Genomic DNA, 22,145 nt, shown 5'->3' with positions numbered 1-22,145 from the left:
GCATCTCCTTTACCCTTGTAACAGTTAACTATAATGTTGATAAACCAACATGCCAAGGCTACCCTTGATTCTTTGATCCAAACTTCTTTTTTAAAGTGAGGTATAAATTCTTCTGGGAGGGCAACAGCAATGGTCTAGGAAATGTTGGCATACTTCTAGCAGAGAAATGGGTGAATAAGGTGATTGAAGTAGTCAGAATATGTGATAGAGTACTTAAGCTTAGACTAGTTTTGCAGAATAGCATGGCAACAATTATCTTGGCCTATGTCCCCCAACCAGGTCTGCCAAATGAACAGAAGAACTGCTTCTATGACACTCTTCTGCTGGCCACTTCAAAGACAAATGACCGTGACCTTATCTTTGTGGTTGGTAATTTCAATGGACATGTTGAGCGGCACTCAGGTATATTCCATGGGGTACATGGGGGACACAGATTTGGTTCCTGAAATGAGGCGGGTACAAGGCTGCTGGAGTTCTGTGACACAAATGACCTAATGATCTGCAATACTAACTTCAGAAAGCCACCCATTCACTTGATAACCTGTAAATTTAGTGGCCATGCTAGCCAGATCGACTATATTCTCACCAGAAAGCGAGACTCATGGCTGCTCATAAATGCAAAGGCGTTTCCTGGAGAAGAATGCACTCCACAGCAAAGTCACTCATTGGGGACTTTAAACTACTGGCTTGTTAGATTCCAAGAAGCAAGCCAGTTTAGAAAAGAAGGCTATGGAAGCTTAAGAATCCTTTGATTAGTCAGAGATTTAGAGATGTCCTAAATGAAGCATATGATGATGATGATGAGGGGGAGTTACAGACTTGTAGCAAAGAGGTTAAGCAGAAGTTCCATCAGGACAACTTGCTGAGTGGTACAGACCAAATTTGTGGTTGGTGCAAAGTCCTAGCCAGGCCAAGGGTGACGTGGTGGTGGAAAAAGGTGGTTGACAGGGCCATTAAAGCAAAGAAACAGGCTTGGAATGACTGGAAGAATGGTGATAGCAAGGAATTATGTCAGGCAGCTAGAAGAAAAGCTAGGAAGCAGGTGTACTTAGCTGGGAGTGAAGCAGAAAGGGAAAAGTTTGCCAATGTCTTACAGCATGAGGACCAGAAGCTTGAAATGCTTTGGCTTAGGAATAATTGTGATGTTGTGAGAGAAAAATGTGTTTGTATGGATGATGGTTCACTTGCAGTTAGTGACTCTGCAAAGAAAGAGGCTTGGAAGTGTCACTATGAAAGACGACTGAATGTAAAGAACTCATGGGAGCTTTGGCAATATGCTGTGCAGGAGAAGACTCATCAGGCCAAATGAAATTGTAGTTGTGGCTGCACCAATGTCATGTAAATGGCACCAGTGCATCGCAGTCATTACCATGTAAATGGCACCTGTGTATTGTAGTTGTGGTCATTTGTTGCTGGTGCTATGTAACTGACACTTGTGCATCATAGTTGTGATGTTGATGGTACCATGTAAATGGCACTTGTGAATTGTCATGGTTGATGTTGGTGCCATGTAAATGACACCTGTACATTGTAGTCATGGTCATTGCTGGTGCCATGCAAATGACTCGTTGCGGTCGCTGCTGGTGCAATGTAAATGACACCCACGCATTGTAGTTGTGGCTATTGATGGTACCATGTAAATGGCACTTGTGAATCATCAGGGTCAATGTTGGTGCCATGTAAATGACACCTGTGCATTGTAGTCATGGTCATCGATGATGCCATGTAAATTGGTACCTCGGGAATTGTGGCTATTGGTCGTAGTCATTGCTAGTGCCATGCAAATGGCAACCATGAATTGCCAGGATCGCTGCCAGTGCCATGTAATGTAAATGGTACCCATGCCAGTGGCACGTAAATGCACCCATTACACTCTTGGAGTGGTTGGCGTTGGGAAGGGCATCCAGCTGTAGAAACCTTGCCAAATCAAACTGGAACCTGGTACAGCTTTCTGGCTCATCAGCTTCAGTCAAACCATCTAACCCATGCGAACATGGAGAGCAGACGTTAAATGATGATGATAATGATGTAAATTATAATCTGCCATCAAAATTTCATGTTGATTTATATTCTAAGCCTAATAACAACAAAGATATTTTTCTAATCTATTTCTCTAAGGCAAGTGCTTAGAACATAGATTTACTTGAAATTTTGATGGCAGGTTATAATTAACAGGACGTTTCTGTCATAGAAACAGTAGTAGCCTCAGTATGTTGGTTTCATACTGGTTATTATTTCCATATACAGATGTTTCATGCTGTGTTTGGGTGTAAAAATAATTTCAAACAACTATCAATATTTAGATTTACTTATTCACTTATAAGCTAACCAACATTTTTAAAGCAGCTTTAAGCTGTGACTTGTCAGCAGAATACCACGGTTCCTCAAGGCAGTCAGCAAATCAGAAACAATGGTTGCTTTTTGCCAAAGAACTTGTACATGTGATACAAAGTATCTATTTCATGATTTTGGGTCATGGTGGCATATTCTCCAAAATTTGATGCAAAGTAGTGGTCACTGGCCCAAGGGCTACTTCATTTATTGATACTGGCATCATTTTCCAGTACACGGGATACGTGTCCAAACATAGCTCAAACTGTCATATTTCTTTCAAATACAAATCTTAATGATCTGAGGCAATCTTTATGGAGGTTTGGAAAACTCAATATAGCCAAATCAGCATCAAATAGGATGGGGTATTGTCTAAGTCTGTTACATTATATTGAATTAGTGTTCACTCTATGTCACATACACATGTATGGTCATGTGATTCAAAATTGTATTCTATTTTTGCTGTTTTCATTTATTGACAGTTTATAACTGTTCACTGCAGTTAGCCCTCACTAAAGATGGATTATCCAGTGCTTTCCAATGGCAACAACAACAACAGCAGCAGCAGCAGCAACAACAACAACACATCATCAGGACTCAATTCCATATACAAAGGGTAAGTTTCTTTATTGTTTGTGTGGTTGGTACTTGTGTTTGTATTGTGATGTTACATGGAAATGAGTTATGTAGGCCTTAAATGCAGAAGACCTGCAAAGGCTAGAAAGATGCAAAGCAGGCATGCTTTGATTGATTTATGTGTTTGCGTATGTGAACGTCAGAGTACAAGTAAGCTGAATGAAAAACTGGATATAAGAGAGATCAAGATCAGCAAGCAATTAAGGCCTGCACAGTTGCTTCAAATGTTGGGCCTGTCTATAACTGAGGACTTCTACTGAAATCACAGCCATGACATATAGCAAAGATTGCATTCCAGTGACTGACCTTTCCCTTTAATGCTCAAACATACTCCAGCCCCACAAAATTATTGGCACCCTAAAAGTTTGGGTGAGGCCTGCAGGGATGTATTGCTCTCACATCTGGATTGATGCACATAGACATCTTAGTCACATCCAGAGAAAAGGCCACCTGAGTGATTAGCATAAAATCACTCAGATTGTTCCAGTCTCTGGTCCATAAGCTTGCTACCTTTGCTTTCTGTATTTTCAACTACTATGCTCATGGCACCTCCAATCATGCATTCCTGATCTACTTGTCTCTCCTTTTCTCATCACCCTTTGTTTGGCTGCCCCAGGCACTATGTCCAGTCCTTCCTTCCTAGAATGTCAGCCCTCTGGAATTCCCTTCCTGCTCAAGTCTTTGCCACAAGTGTCAGCTTAGAAAGGTTCCAGAGACATTGATGGCATCAACTTCACTTGTCTAAGAGAGCCTGCAAAAACTGTAGATGCTGCCACTTTCCCTAGATGCAGCAAAAAAACTCACACATGCTGTGGCTCATTTATGTTTGTTTTGTGTTGCACTGTATCCAGTTGTACTACTGTCTGAGTTGAAATATTGTGGATATTGATAAAATATATACCACTCATGTACTGGGATCAATTTAATCAACAATGTCCTTCTCCTTCAGAATGTTGGGCAAAATGCCTTGTGGTATTTACTTACATCCCTTTACATTCTCAGTTTAAATTCTGTTGAGGTTGTCTTTGCCTGTCATTGTTCCAGTGTTGATACAAAAATACCAGTGAAGCATTGGGAATCAATCAAATAAATTGTACCCTCCCTTAAATTTATGGCAGTGTGCTTATGTTAGATCTCATTATTCTTGTGGTTGGTGACATATTAGTAAGTTTTCAGTAAATCTAATTTCTGAATCAGTTATTAATTTAAAAAAAAATTTGTTCCACCCATCACTCTTACATGCTCTTTACAAAGTCATGAATATCTCATCTTCCTGTTACTTCATCTCTCTCTTTCTCTCTCTCTTAAATAAAACCCTTGATTCAATAACACTGTATATAATCTTGGAATGAGCATTTTTAAAGACTATTGGATTTTACTCATAAGGTATTGGAATCTTATATGTATACCATTCTGCCTAAACAATGGATTTATAAATACAATATCCCTGCATATCTCACATCTGTTTTCGTTCCTCCATTTCACTCTCTATTTCCTATCTTATCTAAATTAACTATTGCTTAACCATCCTCTCACATTGTCTCCGATGAAGGGATATAAATATCCTAGAAACAGCTGTTAGACCTATTTATAAGTGTTATAAAATATACACAGCCTTGGTTTTTTATCTCATTACGAAAAGTAAATCCTTATATATATAAATGCTGGTTGCCCTTCATAAACATAATCCTCTCAAAGTTACCATCTGACAGGGTGGCTCACTTGGCCCTCAAAATATCTTTTAGGCACTCAACTGCAGCACTGGATGGGATGGTGCTGTTATACTTGGTGAACAGGTTGATCAAGACCTGCTCATCCAAAAAAGTGACTTCAGTCAGGACCTCTTTTGAGACAGCCTCCAGCCAGGTCTTCACCAAGTTCTGCACTTTGGATTTTAGTGACTTGTGGCTCCTGCTCTCTCGGAACTGGGTGATGTTGCTGAAAAAAATCATCTTCCTCATCCTCATTGCTGGTGGTGCTGCAGCCCTCCTCCTTGGTCTCCATTAGGGCTGTCTCTATAATGGTCTCCATGGCGTTCATTACTCTGCTAACCTGGCAGTTATTATACTGCTTCAGCCAGAACAGGTGAAACTTGGCATGGAAGGTAGCGGCCACTTGGCACTCCAGGTCTTCTAGGAGGAGCCCAAACCTTTCCATGATGCCTGCCAGTATCGCATCTACCAGAGGATTGCAGTACAGGAGATGTTTGAATTCGGCCTCCTTCAACTTCATGATGGCAGCTGCTACAGTTGGCAGAAGGCACCCAAGATAAGCTTGGTCCTCCCTCTGGATTTTATTCAAAGCCTTGCCAACATTAGACATCACCTGGGCGTACTCCATCAGGAAGTTGACATCAGAATCAGTGAAGGTCTACAGCTTTAGCTGTGTCGTAACTCTGTGGACAGCTCCCCTATTCTTCTCCAGCAGGTCGTTGAGGACAACAACAGAGTCATAGGTAGAGTTACATTTGGTACTGTTGAGGACCACCATCCTCCTTTTTGATGCGTCCAGAATGCTATCTGCCACCACTGTGCTGCGGCTCTGCAGATTCCACAGCTGATGTGCCTTGGATATGGCCTTCCTGTAGGCCAGCTTGAATGAAGCGCTGTCAAGAGCCTTGTCGGCATCCATGCTGCTTACCAAGTTGAAGGTATGGGCTGCGCACTTCGTGTGCACTGGCAGGTTTAGACCCAGGCTGCTGTCAAGGATGGTATCAACAGAGATGTACTCAACTTTGTCCACATCCCCAGCCTTGGGATCCATGTCCAGGTTCACATCCATGATAGCCTCCACGTCTGGATCGGCAGCAGCCTCAGGAATGTCTGGCAAGAGATCAATTTCTGTACCAATCTGCATAAATGCCTTAAAGTTTTGCTGTTGTCCATCGTGGTCCTAGTTACCTTGTTTTGCAGATGGAACTTGTAATGGATGTCCACTATGGTCTGGCTGAGAACATCAAACCTTTGATGTCTTCTGAGCTGAGAGCAAGCCAGGATGGCATGTTGTCTTGTGCGGGTCTTGGAGTCCAATCAGTGTGCCGTCATCCCCAGGTAGGACCTGTTGTGGGCAGACCAACAATCCGCAGTGGTTGCCATGGGAGATATCCTTGAGCAACTTGTAATTTTAAAATGTTAAATTGTAAAGAGACATAAGTTGTAAAGTTAAAAACTTAAAATTATATAATAATAATAATAATAATAATAATAATAATAATAATAATAATAATCAAGGTGGCTAGCAGCAATTTAAAACGAACAAGGAAATAATTCACTGTTACTAAGAGTGACAAGGGTACAGTGAGCACCAGCGTTGCTAGAAATAGGAGTCATAGATTCCTTAACCACAAAAACAAATTGTCTCATCATATTGATGGGAGAAAACTCTCCCCACTCTGTGCAAGATGCATTAGATTAACATGCTAATTTCGTATAGGAAATTTATACTCACCAGTAATGCTCACTCCATCACAGCTGGTAGAGTCCAACTCACCCTATCAATACTATGGAGAATGCCATTGGAATCAGTGACTGATTTCACAAAATGGCAATGTGAGAATTATAAAATCAAGGCCTACTAAAAAAAAGTTTAAAAAACCCCAAAAAACTAGCCTCTCATCCACATCTCCATGCAAGCTACAATGGTTTTTGTGAGCACGTGGTTTGTACAATTTTTTGTCGGTAGGACGGAGGCAAGACATTTGATCGCAGTATCTTATGAATATATTGTGTTTATAGAAATCACACAGATTATAGTTTAACATTCGTTACTAGGCTGTTCTAAATTCATGGAAATATTGCTTATAATTGAAAGCCTTGTTATTAATCTTTCGAAAATAGTGACACTACCTTGATAGGTGACACGTTACGGGTGATGAATAACTGAGATGAGGGATGGAATGATGGTTGGAATTTAATAAGTTCAGAAATTAAGGTTCATTTATTAGTTATTTCATTAAAGACTGCTGTTTTGCTGTACATATATTATATATTATGACATTTATTTCAGTTAACTATTATACATTTTATTACATTAATTAAGAAAATATGAAGTTCATCACAATAATAAATTAATAATCTTGTATAATTTTGATTTATAAATACCTTGTAAGATACTCCTCCACCTGTTTATGGCTGGCCAAGATCATCCTGCCCAGAGTGCGGTGGGACATTGATGTGTTGCTGAGGTTCAGTGTCTTGATCAAGCTGACCAAGGTGGAGGACTCCACTACATGCAGTGGTAGCATGTTGTCGACAAACAAGTCTACAATCCTTTTCTCCACCATAAACTAACAAATGCCACTGCCAGCATTTTGGGCAAATGCCTCGCCAATTCTGGGCTGACATGCTTTCTTTGCACATTGTTGTGATGACTGGCTACTGGCACTGCTACCAGAAGATTATCTGTTTCCCACGGAAAGAGCCAGCTTTGTTCCTCTCCTCAAACTGGATGGCATGTGCTGGGTGTTTCCTCTTGACATGCGATTTCAAGTTGTAGAGGCTCACCGCTTGTCCCTTGATGGTAATCTCCTTGGGCTGGCACATGATGTACTGGAAGTACAGGATTTTGGTATTCCTCTTACTCCTTGACATAAGGACAAAATAGGCTTCCATGTGGGACCACGAGTTCTAAGGTTCCTGGCTCTCAACCTGAGTGACCTCTACCTTACCCACAGCCATTGCAGACTTCCCAACAGGCCCTTCATCCTCAGGCCAAACAAAAACATCTTCACCTTCCATAGCGATAAGCTAATAATCTACACTGCTGTCGCTGACACTGTAAGATTGTCTGTAATGTGACAATGTCGGAAGTGAACACAACTCAGAACTGCAGAATTACACAAAGCTGCTCAGCTAGCTGCTGCTGCATCGACCAATCACATCTTGTCACATGTACACACAGTCAGCTTGATGGACTCTTTGAGACATGCCCACAACAGATAGGAACAAACATATGAATTTTGTTAGTGGACTTAACCCTTTAACATTTAAACCAGCCATATCCGGCCAAAAGTATTCTGCCTGATTTATGTTCAAACTGGCCAGATCTGGTCTCTCACACCAACCCTATATATATATATATATATATATATATATATATATATATATATATATATACATGCATTCATACGGGTTTAAATAGACAAGTATGCAGGCTTTCCCCACCTCCCAACACCCTCACATCACACCACACCAATACTCTTGCATCACACCACGCACACCACACCAATACCCTCGCATCACACCACGCACACACTACAACTGACCAACTACTTTCTTCCTTTCTCCCTTCCCCCATTTTCACACTACATACGTCAAGATCACCAGCAGTCTACCTCCCACACACAGCCCCTCGTTCCCGATCACCGTTTGTTATCTCCCCCTTTCTTAGCTCTCCTGAAATAAGAATTTCTAACTTCCGGTCAGTCATTGTTATGATCGGCCATTATTATGATTGACCGTTGACTGAACACTATTCAATTTTTTTTCTCCGTGTTTTTCTCCTTGTCTCCGTATTCTTTCTGTTGAAGAGCGTAGCTCGAAACGTCAAAGACTTTCCGTATTCCCGAGCGTCATACTAATATATACTTTTGTTATTTACACCACCTGTCCTCGTCTGTTGTTATTTTTTGTATATTCTCCCTTATATAATAATGCATGCACACACATGTATGTGTGCGTGCATATATCAATATACACTTCTTTCTTTCTCCCTGATTTCTCTACCCACTCTATCACATTAGCCAGTAGAATAAACATATAAGTCTGTTTATAGAAACTTGACCATTCTTAGTATTCTTCCCTTCCAATTTGTAGTTTACTACTCACTTTAGAAACCCCATTATTCCATCTTTACATTCTGAGTTCAAATTCTGCCAAGGTCAATTGCCTTTCATCCTTTTGGTGTCAATAAAATAAGTACCAGTTGAGAACTGGAGTTGATATAATTGACTAGCTCAACCCACTCAAAACTTCAGGCCTCTTCGTTTACCATTTATGGGTGTTGCAATTTTAACCATTATTTTATGGATATATCTGTGTTTCTGCTGAGAAAGCTTCATCCTGTTCTAATCATGGAATGGGTGTTCACCTGCTGCATAACAGTTTCAGATTTATAGTTTCTTGCAAAATTTCTTCACTAAATGACCAGCACAAGTTAAATGATTTTAGGAGAAAATGTACTTGTCTCTTTTCCTTCGTTGTACCTAAATGATTTTAGCTATTCACCAGTATGTTGTCAATGTGGGGTGGTAGCCACTTTCCATTGAAAGTAGCAAAGAACCTAAAAACAGTAAAACCAACAGCAGTAACAAGAAGATGTCTAACATCAGTAAGGAAACCAATGACAATAATAGAACAATCAACAGTAGCTATAGGGGCAACTTCAACAGCACTAGTGCCAGCAGCTGCAACAACAATAATATAAACAACAACAACAGTAATAGCTAGCAGCTGCTGCCACCACAAAACAGCAACTTAAACAACAGTAACATAATCTATAAGGACAGCATCAACAACAGGAATAATGACAAATCCATAAAGGTAAAAACATCCTTTGTGTATGTAACAGATCAATGAATTTCTCATCCTCTGGAATGTAATGTAGATGCTGTTGAACATATAAAAATGATATTGTTGCTCTGGAGTCATGTCATGTTCAGTAAAGGAGATGGTGTGTATGGAAAAAGAGAAACATTATTTACAAGTGCATCAGTTGCTCAAAAAGGAAGCTATGATATCCATCTTCAGACAAAATTAAGAAATATCATGTCTGGAAGGAGAGGGGGGGCCTTCCATAGTATACATTACCCAAGGAAAGCAACACGGGACTCTAGTAGCTATCTGCAACAGTAAACAGGAAGCTTGTACGATGGCTACAATAGCCTGTACCTCTCAGGAGTCTCAGGACCAAAGTTACAAGATGTCCCATAGGACATCCTTGTAGATACCAGGCCAGAGTAATGACCATGCTTGAAGACTTTTATTTCAGAGAGTGTAAGCAAATGTAGGTGGTCTTGGAGGGTAGAAAACCCTAACATTATATGTGTGGCAAAACAGATCACCTGGAAGCTTTCTCTTCACCTGTAAATAGGTCAAAAGTGGTGTGTCACTCTGCGCTGCTGCTCCCAATGCCAGATCTGCAGCAATCACAAAGAGGACTGTAGTGGCAACTACAAAAGTAACAAAATATGTTTCTACTTAGAGAAAGGTGCAGGCACTCATCCCTTGTCACTACCATCATGACCAACAGCAATAAACAACACAGAAGAAATCAAATACAAATCCAGCTGAGCCCCTGGATGTAGATGCAGCTTTGGATGACACAAAATCTCCCAAATAGGCAACTGTTGTGCAACCTTCAGAAAGGATAAAAAGGGGTGGCTGGTGAATATACTGACTTAAGACCCAAATCCCAAAAGTTTGTGATCACCAAACTCAATAACTCTGAAAAAGGTGCACTCAGTTACTTAACTGAGGTGACAAGTCAACAATCACAAGAACACACAACAAGGAACAAACCAACAATACCAATGCCAAGGACAACTGTGAGAGATCAGCAACAAAAGAAGCAAAACCAAAAGCAACCAAGATGACAAGAACCATTCCAGTCATAAGAAATGGAAAGAACATTTACAGCAATCTCTCACAGATGAGCTTCTCAACTACACAGTTCTCCAAAAGGAGAACAAAGAGTTAATGAAGTTTGTAGACTCCAACAAAAACAAAATTTTAATAATAGATAAGGGTCTTGATACTCTCACTATTTCCAAAACTTTGCAAGGAAGAGTTCTGGTAATAGCTTCTTCAACAATGTATCATATTTTGAGGCAATGTTTCCCACATGATGCTGGAAGATTTAAAAACTCCTCTCTCCTGTATATTTTGGTGCTAGAGAGTTTAAGGGGTATCTCACTGTAACTGGGTCACAGGAGAGTCCTGTCTGCATATGTGGATGACATCACTGTCATGGTGTCTGACATTTCAGATGTAGAAGTAATCAACACAAACTGGGAGAATACCAGGTATGTACAGGAGCACACATAAACCAAGACAAATCTTGCAACTAAGCATTTGGTGAGGCCAGTCTGTGTTGACCAGTAGTGATTTCTGTTGCTTAACTGAGGGCTCAAGGGAAAGTGTATAGAATCTGGTTCAGACCAGACCTCCAGATGGATAGGAATTGAGAAATGGTAGTGAGCAGAGTAGCCACTCTTACTCAAAAATGGATTGAGAGGAATGTCTTTGAAAGGTCAGGTTGATGTAGCTAATGCATATGTTGCCTCAGTGTACTATTCTGACCATTGTACTTTGTCTCAAGAAACATCTGGCCAGATTGGAGTGCTTGCTTTTCTATTTCTTATAAAAGGATCAGGTTCCCCTGGTCAGGAAATCCATCTACTGTCAACACACCTACTCTATGGTGGTCTTGGGATGTCATACTTAATGATGGGCTGGCATGTGCTGATGCACCTGCAGAAATATGTGGATCACTGTAACGTTGTTGATGTCAGTGAAAACCAAGGAACTTTCCAGTTGGGCAAAGCCATCAGCAGGAAAACAACTCCAAATTTCTATAAAAGATTAGTTGAAGGTATGAGTGACAATGGTCATGGATTGACTCTGGGTATTGATGAGATCATCCTTCCAGAGGACTTTCTGGTCAGGGACTTTGGACAACTTTCAAAAGTACTTAGTATTTTGGCAGGTTAGAAGATAGGCACTTTCCTCTCTGGCCATGCTCTCATCAACTTCTTCAAGTTTCGTTTGAAAAGGAAGATGATAGTAGAGAGGGAGGTGCTGTCTTTTAGTGTGTTTATCAAAAGGTAGATGAGAGTTGCAAGACTGGTGAGTCTGAAAGAGCATATCCTAAGTATGCTTTCCTATTCAGGAGGAAAGATACTGAAGAGAGCACTTTTGATACTTTGGAGATGGCAGAGTAATCTGGGCCTTTTTGTGTGGGAGGTTTCCCTTGATTCGCCTTAGATGAACTGCTCTGCCATTGGGGATTTTATTTTTCTGAATTCTATTTTCAAATCTTTTGTTATAATTTTGTTGTTGGTTCCTTTAGATTGATATAATCCCCACCTTTTGTGTTGTTCATCCTTTGCTCTTGTCTTCTATATTTTGGGCCCTTGTGTTTGATAAAAGAAATCATCATCATTGATCCTCAGTGGGGAGGAGGCTTAACATTTGTTGTAGCTTTGAGGGTTCAAGTTGCATGTTGTTCATGTTTAGTGATAATTGGCTAATATGTTGGTTTCTTGATATGTGTAGTGATTGAATAATTATGATTTCGTGCTATTTAAGGAGACATGATCTCATTAGAAAATGTTTACAAGATCTCTATTTGTGCAGTCAAACAGGTTCTGTATGAGGTGATAAGGTTGCATATAGATGATACTTGGTTGTGGGAGATTAGAGAGAAATGAAGGTTGATATCATCTGCATAGGAAAGGGTACTGTTGTGGGTGTTGGCACATAGGGTATTGGTGGAAGAAGAATGAGAGTTGAAACTGAATTTTATAACTCCACCAAAAGGTCTAAAGTTGGTTTATATAAAGCTTTATTATGGAGTTTTCCCATCTAATAGTTTTTTTTTTTTTTAATCATCACCCTTTTTTTTCTTTTATCTTCTATTTTCTTCTTTCATCATTGTGTTCTTTCTGCAGCAAATCTGTGAACCAACGACTAAGGGAATTGTATCAAGAAGAACGTATCAGACAACCCGAAGATCATGTAAGTATTTTTTTCTTTTAACTTGCTCTTTCACAAACAATCAAATAGTATTGAGTGTTATTGTAGAGCACATTCTGTGGTTACTGTTGCTTGTATGTTACTTCTACAATTTTTACCTTAAGTTAAGATGATCAAAGTAGATTATTGAATGTTATATCTGCTAGATAAGAGCAGCAACAATTGAAATTGAGCAGGATATAATTTGGGTTTATGTTATTGAAAACAAATGCAAGAGAAGTATGCTGCATTTGTTAGCCCTTTGATTGCTATTTTTTTCTAGTGGACCTCCCATATCCATTCAATGTTTAACCCTTTCATTACTGTATTTATTTTGAGATGTTTTGTGTTTCTTTTAATTAATTTTAAATATAATAAAGAATTTAGTAAAATAACTTAGTTATCATTTAGCTAGTGTTAGGAACATAAATTGTGACTAAGGTTTGGTGGAAGATTTTAATTCGACTTATGAAAACAAGACATTTGTACTACAGAGCCAGAGGCGGTTTCAGCTAGGTTGGTATAGAAAGGGTTAAAGACTAATTTTATAGAAACTTCTTTCAAAATTCCTGTTTTATTTTTCACACGTTAACTGTAGCTTGAACTTTGTAAAATGTTAGACAAAGAAACTTAGCTGCTTCTTGCAATACATACCAATACATACATCTAAAGCAAAGATTTTTCAAAGGCCTTTAAAATACTATTTTGTTCCATTTTACTATTTTGTTGCATGAACCTCCAAAAATCTTATATGGATCCTCAGGGGCCATTTGGGCCCTGGTTGAGAACCACTGATCTAGAGAATACCTTTAAACAAAGAGCATAAATAATGGGGGTAGATCTAAATACATGTTTTTTTTAGAGAAATCATGAAAGAATTGAGTGTTTAAAGGAGTGTTCTCTAAGGCTCCATCTATGACCTTCATCTACCCATTTTGGTTATTGAAAATAGAGAGATTTTTGCAGGACACTTGTGCTGATGATGACTGTTTTGTACCTTTAACTCACTTATTGGAGAATAAAATTGAAGAATTGCAAAAGAAGTGTAGAAACTGGAAAAAGCTGTCTAAAGATTCTTTTGACTGCTAAGATGGCTAGAACCACAAAAACTCATCATTTGATGTCTGTTCTTTTATGCTGACATAAGTTGGATATCACAGCTAACCCCTCCAATGCGTAATTTCTCACCCAGTTTAATTGAATTCTGTTGTTCATGTATGCTGACATTTTGCACCCAGCAGAGCATGCTTGCTTTATTTCTTTGCAGATTTTGCACATCCTCCACATTCATGTCTTACTACCGTACAACATTGCACTTTGTACAGAAAGATAAACTTTTTGTTGTCAATAAAAGCAATAGCTATCTGATCTTTTTTCACTCTCTACATGCCATGGCCATCATGCTTTTACAACAGACATCCAGTATTGAATTGTTATTGTTTGGGGAACTAGAATAAACAGGTGATGGTGATGAGAGCTGAACCCCGATGGACAATTAGATGCATCCTAAATTCTTCAATGGACTCATTGCTGATAGCACCTGTGCACAAAGCTTGCATGGGTCTCAAGATTTTATCTGCACTAGTTTTCTTGTGACCACCAAACAACAGAATGTGGTACTCTGTTAAATGCCTTCTCTTGGTCAACCAATGCTTGTAGTGAGTGAAATATATAATATAAAGTGAATTAGTGTCCTTAATAGGTTGTTTTCTAAGGTTCTGAAGCCCTATTGTATTTTATTGTGGATAATTGAGCTATAATATCTAAGTTCTGAGATGAATTATTAAGGTGATAATCTTTTCATATTTTGAGTATATATTAAATAATTTATGCATGCATATGTGGACACATACATACACCACTATATTTTAAATGATCTATTATTCTGTAATGACTAATACTTCAATATATACATTGTTTCAAGCACAATTCAAACAAGAGATGATTATTTCTAAACAAAGAGTAGTAAGGTTTTCATTCATTAAACTACAAGTACAAGCACTTGAAATAAAGGTTCCCAATTTAAGTTCAACAAGTGATGATGTAGACATTCAAAAATTAGATATCAAAACGTAATTGGAGATGAAATAAATAAAAAATACATATGAGCCCCATTGAATCTGAAAGAGATATCTTGATTTTTTTCTTATTTTTATATTTTCAAAAATTTCATATTTTCCCGTTTTAAAAAAAATATGTTTTGCAGCCACTTTGCTATGCAACTCACTTACTTCCCAAGTTGGTCAAAAGGGACCGGCTTAACTGCTTGGTATTAAATCTCTATCCTGCCAATGAGGGTTATACCCTTATGCTAAAAGGTCGAAATGGTATTGATTCTGAGACTATCAAGCTACCATATGAAGTAAGTATATTTTCAATAGAATTAAATTTTTTTAAAATAATCCTTTGTGTTTTGTTATGTTAATTTTCAAGCTGCTTTCCTCTTTGGCTTTACCATATATCAAGACATGAATGTATGCTTGTGTGTTTGTGTATGTCTGTATGACTACATAATGTGTGTGTGTGTGTGTGTGTGTGTGTGTGTGTGCGTGCATGCATGCATGCACACACACACACATGCACATGCACACGATTGTTTGTGTCTTCTAGTTCAGACCTCAAATGATTGTAAACAAATGACATTCATTTCCTATATTCTGTAAATACATCTCTGACCATGGCAAAATATTACCTTGCTTGGAAACAGGTGAAGGTTAGTGTCAGGAAGGGCAACCAACTATAGAAAATCTGCCTCAATAAACTCTGTCCAACCCATGCAAACATGGGGAAAGTGGGCATTAAAATAATGGTGATGATTAGAGTATTGGATAGATCACATTATAGTGTTCTTTCTATATCTTTACACTGTGATTTTAAATCCTGCTGAAGTTGACTTTGCTTTTCATCTTCTCAAAATCAATAAAAAAAGTTCCAGTCCCGGTTAGTGGATTGGAAGAATTGGTCGAGCATCAAATGGCATACTTTGCAATAACTGATTTTGCTTATTATGTTCTGGCCAATGATCAATGCTGATCACCTGATTCTGGGAGCACTCTATCCAATCTGCACTTGGTTAAATTATTTAGAAGTTGATATTAGAATATATTTTAAAATTCCATTGTATACTGGGTAAGAGGGCATTGACAAATTATTGTAACAAATGTTTGAAACAGTTTACTGTGTGTGCATTTTTGTAAAATATAAACATGATATAGGCAAAAGGAAAGCAAACAATAGTAAATGGAAAATAATTTGTAAACAATAGTGAAATGTAAATATGGGGAAAAAAATGTTGAGTGAAATCCATTTATAGGCACACATAGCTATTTAGTTTATGTGTGGTATGTCAGTGTATGTAGAATTTAGATAACATTTTCTGTCAGGTATGTTAGCTCATGTCATTTTTATATTTATAGTTTTGTGATTTTGTTAAGTTGGCTAACATTTTTGATGACTTTATTGTGATTAATATTCTTTCTAATTTTGGCACAAGGCCAGCAGTTTTGAGGGGAGGGGCAAGTTGATTATATTGCCCCTCAGTGCTTAACTGGTACTTATTTTGACTCCTCAAAAAGACGAAAAGTTAAGTCAGCCTTGGTGGAATTTGAACTTAAAATAGAAGGTTAAGAGTCTGGAGAAATGCCACTAAGTATTTTGTCTGATGTGCTAACAATTCTGCCAGCTCACCAACTTAATTTATTGTGATTAATATTGAACAGAATAATAAGCATTGGAAATAACTGATGCTCAAATAGGTTGAGAAGCATTTCTCTCAAATATACCTTTCTTTACAAAATGCGACTTATGTTTTGTCAAAAGAAATTTATATGGAGTAAAATTATTGATTTATTTTATTTATTTCTTTTTTGCAGGAGTCTGAGTTATTAGGATATATTGATGCTTCTGAGGTTTGTTACAAAAATATATTATTATTTTGAATTGATTTTGGTCAAGTATTGTACTGGTGGAGGCGCATGGGTTAGAGTGTTGGACTCATGATCATAAGATTGTGGTTTTGATTCCTGGACCAGGTGACATGTTGTGTTCTTGAGCAAAACATTTCATTTCACGTTGCTCCACTCCACTCAGCTGGCAAGAATGAGTAATCTTGCGACGGACCAGTGTCCCATCCAGGTGGGGAATTTACATGCCACAAAACCGGGAAACCAGCTCTTATGAGTCGACATGACTTGAGAAGGTAATTTTACCTTTACTTTAAGTATTGTACTGGCATTACAGACATTGAACTCTCAAATAGGCGAAATCACAAATAGTAAAAGCACAGTGTAGTTGAGTGTTTTATTAGCTGTAATGCTAGATTTTTAGATTATGCAATGGATGACTTGCCTTAGGTACAATATTTACTGTATCAAGGAAAGTACTGAATTCTATCCTCATTGGTGTTGCAGGTAATCAGTAACTTATGCAATGCATTGCACTCTAGCCTCGAATTTTTTTCCTTACATGGCTCTCACCATATTATGTGCTGTATGTCTTCTGATACAAGTCACTTGTATGTAAGATAGTTGATAATGAACAGCAGTGAAATTATTTAAGAACTATTAATGTTTGAACTTAGTTAATGTTCAGTAAGTTTGATTGAAAGGGATGTATAATATGAATAGAAATGGATTGAAATTATCTCAGAGTGGGAATAAATATCCTCAGACAGGGAAGTGGTGTGGATTGATTATAAAGATGGCCTGTAAGTATTGAATGAACTGCACTTATTGATGATCATGTGATTATTGTTGAGTAGCCTTCGTCAATTCTTCATAAGTATACATATGACATTAAGGTAACTAGTTAAAGAACTGGCTAACATTTTAGCCATGGCTGCATTGTTTTTTATTGTAGACATTATGCCATTAAAGTTTTAAAGATGATAGTGAGTTTGTTGAGGAAGATTTATGTGTCAGTGATTGCATACAACTTCCATTATAATGAAGAATTTGGGAATAAAATTGTGGAAACAAAGCAAATGTAAGAGTTATATGATTTTGGACTGGTTGAAAAATGAGTTAGAGATAAGTAGTGAAGTTGTGATAAAATAATTCTGTACAGTCAGTTGAACTTGTGGATATTGAAAGCTAGGCATAGTGTAAGGTCCAGTGCATGTAAAGGCATTGGACTATTGATTAATAACTTGGTTAAATATTCGAATTTTGCTTCAACTGTTGTGGTGCACCTAGTCAAAACATAAGTCCTCTCTGGCTGAGAATAGAGACCATTTTAATTCTTTATTGAGTAGTATGTGGTTGGAAGGACATACTGTTATCAAAATGATGTGAAAACTATGATAATTGAAAGGTATCCTTCAAGAATTATGATCTAAAAAAATTCACTTTATTTTTGTTCCTTATGTTATACATTATTATGCAAACTGATTTTTTAATATTTGATGAAGAAATGTCTAATATATTGTATCTTATCTATTTTCAGTTGCCTCCTTTACTTGTAGACATCCTTGAAAAAGCTCAAGTAAGTGCATTTAAATAAAATTTTAATTGTTTCTTGGACCTTGATTAACGCAGGTTTCTGGAGTGTTAAATAGATGAGAAACAATCTCCCCTGGATAAAATTTTAATATATTGAAAATAACTTTCCCTAAACAATCATGAGTTAATTGTGTTTGTGTGAGTTCATATTTTCTTTTGCCTTCATATATGTTTGCTGGTTGTAAACAATGGCCTTAATGATGGTGTAACAATGTTGTTTGCTTGTAGTCTGCTACAAAAGTACGTCTGGGCTTCTTAACATGACTTAACATGTTGCACAATCTTTGCAAACAAGAGGCTTATTCAGTGTTGTTTGTTTCTAGTTCTCTCTAACCATGCCTGGGATTTTTGCCATTCAATGAACTGGGAGATTACCTTACATGAAAAAATTTGTGGGTTGTTGTCAGAAGGCATCTAGCTGTAGAAAAACTCTGCCCCAAATTAATCTTGTCTGATGCATGTAAACATGGAAGAGTGGACGTAAACGAAAATGATGATGAACCTACTACATGTAGATGTGAATAGACATCACAATGAATTACTTCAACCACTGTAATCATCTGTAACACTGTATTGCTATCAAATGTTCTGTTACCTTGCACTGTGGTGTTCAGTTTCTTCCAGGGACAAAATCTGTGATAGACCGGTATTTAAATCCAATAAAGGAGATGTTTAAATCAAGCTTCTGCTCCCTTACTACTGTGTAGGGAACCTGAAAGCAAGCAAAACCATAAATATTTGTGGAAAAATACAAGTTCCTTTTTCCAAAAATCTGGACATAATTCAGGTATTGACCTGTATTTGTTTTTATCATAAAAAAGTATCTTTCTTTTTACCTTTTCAGGTGAATGTTTTTTATAGTGGCTGTGTAATTGTTGAAGTTCGAGATTACAGACGTTCTACTGATGGGTGTTACGATAGTGAATATATTATGTTGAAACCTACTATGCAGGTATTGTAAACATATACCAAGTTTTCCTCTTTATAGTTTCTTTAGTTTCATTTATAAAATTGCAAGAGAATTACCTGTTTTCAACACCATGTGGTCTGTTGCTGTTAACTTATTACATATAGAAATTGGATTTTGTTTTTCCCCCCATATAAGTTGCTACATTAAGACAATAGATATGTCTATCTCCCTGTATCTATAAATCTATCACTTGTAGAGTTATAGATATAGGTAGATAGACCTCTTTATCTTCTTACATATCTCTTATCTGTTGTTTCTTCAATCAGTGAAGATTGTTCAATAACTGATGGATTTATTGCTTCCACATTTTAGTCGCTATTGTGTGACATCAACAGTATGATCAATGATGGACACCGTTGGACTCAAGAAGACATTTTTCAGCTGGAGAGCCAACTTCTGCTGGCAACTCAGGAACCCTTATGTCTTGACCCGAATCCTTCTGTCTTCTTTGCCACCAACCATCAACAATATGAAAGTAAAATATTCAATAACCCCAATCTGAAAAGGTATGTCTTAAACACTCACTCTTAATAAATAGGTTTAAATAAAATAGTACCAGCATTGAAATAAATACTGGGGTTGTACAGTAACTGAATCCAATAAAAGAATATATATTTAAAAAAAGATCCTTTTACTGATTTGTATTAATAAACACACATGTTTTTTGTTTCTGTTTTCAATTTGAAATTCATAAAATTGAAATGTTTTTGAAATTTTCAAATTAAATAGTTTGAAATCCAATGAAAAAAGTTCTATTTTTTTTATTGATTCAAATTCAAATTTCTGATTTTTTTCTGAAATTTTTCTTCCAATTTAAATTTCGTTAAAATTTTTTTTTTTCAGTTTTATTTATTTTTCTTTCGATTTCAACTTAATCAAACATCCCATAATTTGCACAATTTAGTTCATTTTATATAAAATAAGTATTGTGATAATTTGCCAAGCAAGAGTACTGAATGACTTCAAGCTACAGTAATCTTAGATAGTTTATAGTTTTGAGCTAAAATTTTTCTGTAAGCTAAGGCTTGTGTTTTTACAAAGGGATGGAGTGGTCTCAACTCTCCAACATTTTGAAAGCTGGATTAAGCTCCATTATACTGTGACTACTACTGAGAATATATCTCAGAGGCTAGAATATATCTCAGAGGCCAGGGAATTAGTAATGAATGATTTTTGCCCAGATTATGTTCAACCAGCAACAATTCTTTTCATTATTGTTATTACTGTTGTTCATTCATGGAGTGGGTTATTTTTTTTTTGACACCAGCCTGCTGTTTGTGAAATTACATGTTATATGTATGTGTGTGTGAGGACATATGGCCTAGTGGTTAGGGTGTTGCACTCATGATTGCTAGATCATGATTTCAATTCCTAGACCAGGTGGTGTAATTTGTTCTTGAGCAAAACACTTCATCTCATGTTATATTGCGATCACTTTGACACCTAATGTGTGGCACCCCGTGCATCTGTTCAGAAAATGTCAATTTGATGGAGAGAGTGAGCTAATGTGCAGCACGAACATTTGATCACTATAAACAAATCATTTGTGCAGGTTATTCAGCAAGAGCTGAACACTCTTACATTGTCTTCAGTGGGAGAGTCCTTCATATATATATAGTAAATGAGAAGGGATCAGATAATCCAGACATTTACCTCAGACAGCAATCATGGTTACCTGTATGTTGTTGAGACAATTGTAAGCCATGGAATAAATGTAATGCCAGTTACTCCAGTCTTCATTTATTTTATACTAGCAGAGCAACCCGGCGTTGCCCGGGAATGAAATTGTTGCTTATATACTGGAAGGAAAAAGCAAAATATGCTGTATAGAACTCTGAGGACATTCTGTAGATGGACTCTCAGATGAATGATGACTGGGCACCTCTCATGAATTGGAAAATTGAAGATGCGCCAAAAAGCCTCATTGGTACTTGGAAACTTTTACGAAAATTAAAATGTGGCTTAAATGAAAAAAATGATTTACGTGAATATCCTCACAAGAGTAATTGAAATAAATTGCGATTGTGAAACCCCTCACGCACGCACGAAAGCACACACGCACGTGCACGCACACACACACAGTATCACACATCAGATGAAATGGAAGTGTGTGTGTGTGTGTTTGTGTGACAGAGTGAGAGAGAGGTTTGTTGTCATGTGTACGTACATGCATAAATATGCATACATCTTTGTGTGTGTGTGCGTGTGTATGAGAGAGAGAGATAGAGAGAGTAAATCTATGTTATATATAAAACAGAGATGTGTGTGTAATCGACTTCACCAAATGCTTCCATACTTGTGATGTGTGAATAATTTGACCTCGGATAAATGTTAGGCTCTTCATTTGATTTTTTTTATCTCTAATTAAAAATAAATAATATTGCTTTATATTTAAGATTCACTTCTTTAAAAAGGTTCCTCAATGTCAACTTCAGGTATTGACGTAACAACGGCAAAAAGCTTCACTCTCTATTTTGTGTGAGTGTGTATGAGAGAGAGAGAGAGTAAATACTACATACACACCGCTCTCTCACTCTGTCTCACACACATACACACGCACACACACACCCCTTGACTCACTCACACTGTCTCTTACAAACACACACATACATAAATGTATACAAACATATTTACAAAGACACACGTGTGTATGCGCGCACGTGCGTGTTTGTAAGAGACAGAGTGCGAGTGAGTCAAGAGCTGTGTTGTCATATGCATACATCCAAAGATGTATGTATATTTATGCATGTACGTATACATGACAACAAACCTCTCTCTCTCACGCACACTCTGTCTCTTACAAACACACACATACATAAATGTATACAAACATATTTACATAGACTCACGTGTGTATGCACGCGCGCGTGCGTGGGGGGGATTCCACAATCGCCATTTATTTCAATTACTCTTGTGAGGATATTCACGTAAATCATTTTTTTCATTTAATCCCCATTTTAATTTTCGTAAAAGTTTCCA

The 22,145-nt window shown here is 37.4% G+C and overlaps 1 protein-coding gene across 1 annotated transcript in view; it reads left to right on the top strand.

The window, feature by feature from the left end:
- LOC106872355 (transcription factor SPT20 homolog) overlaps positions 1-22,145 on the top strand; it is a 40,938-nt gene that overhangs the window by 4,977 nt on the left and 13,816 nt on the right. The window contains exons 2-8 of the mRNA XM_089348766.1: positions 2,814-2,947; positions 12,635-12,701; positions 14,905-15,060; positions 16,571-16,606; positions 18,141-18,179; positions 19,041-19,148; positions 19,479-19,672. Of these exons, the coding sequence (XP_089204892.1) occupies positions 2,850-2,947; positions 12,635-12,701; positions 14,905-15,060; positions 16,571-16,606; positions 18,141-18,179; positions 19,041-19,148; positions 19,479-19,672 (698 nt within the window). The 5' untranslated portion in view covers positions 2,814-2,849. The remainder of the gene's footprint in view (positions 1-2,813; positions 2,948-12,634; positions 12,702-14,904; positions 15,061-16,570; positions 16,607-18,140; positions 18,180-19,040; positions 19,149-19,478; positions 19,673-22,145) is intronic.

This window comes from Octopus bimaculoides, chromosome 3 (assembly GCF_046866305.1).
Source record: "Octopus bimaculoides isolate indiv1 chromosome 3, ASM4686630v1, whole genome shotgun sequence".
NCBI classification, from domain to species: domain Eukaryota; kingdom Metazoa; phylum Mollusca; class Cephalopoda; order Octopoda; family Octopodidae; genus Octopus; species Octopus bimaculoides.
The sequence above is the reverse complement of the archived record's forward strand: the minus strand, read 5'-3'. Positions and strand labels throughout refer to the sequence as shown.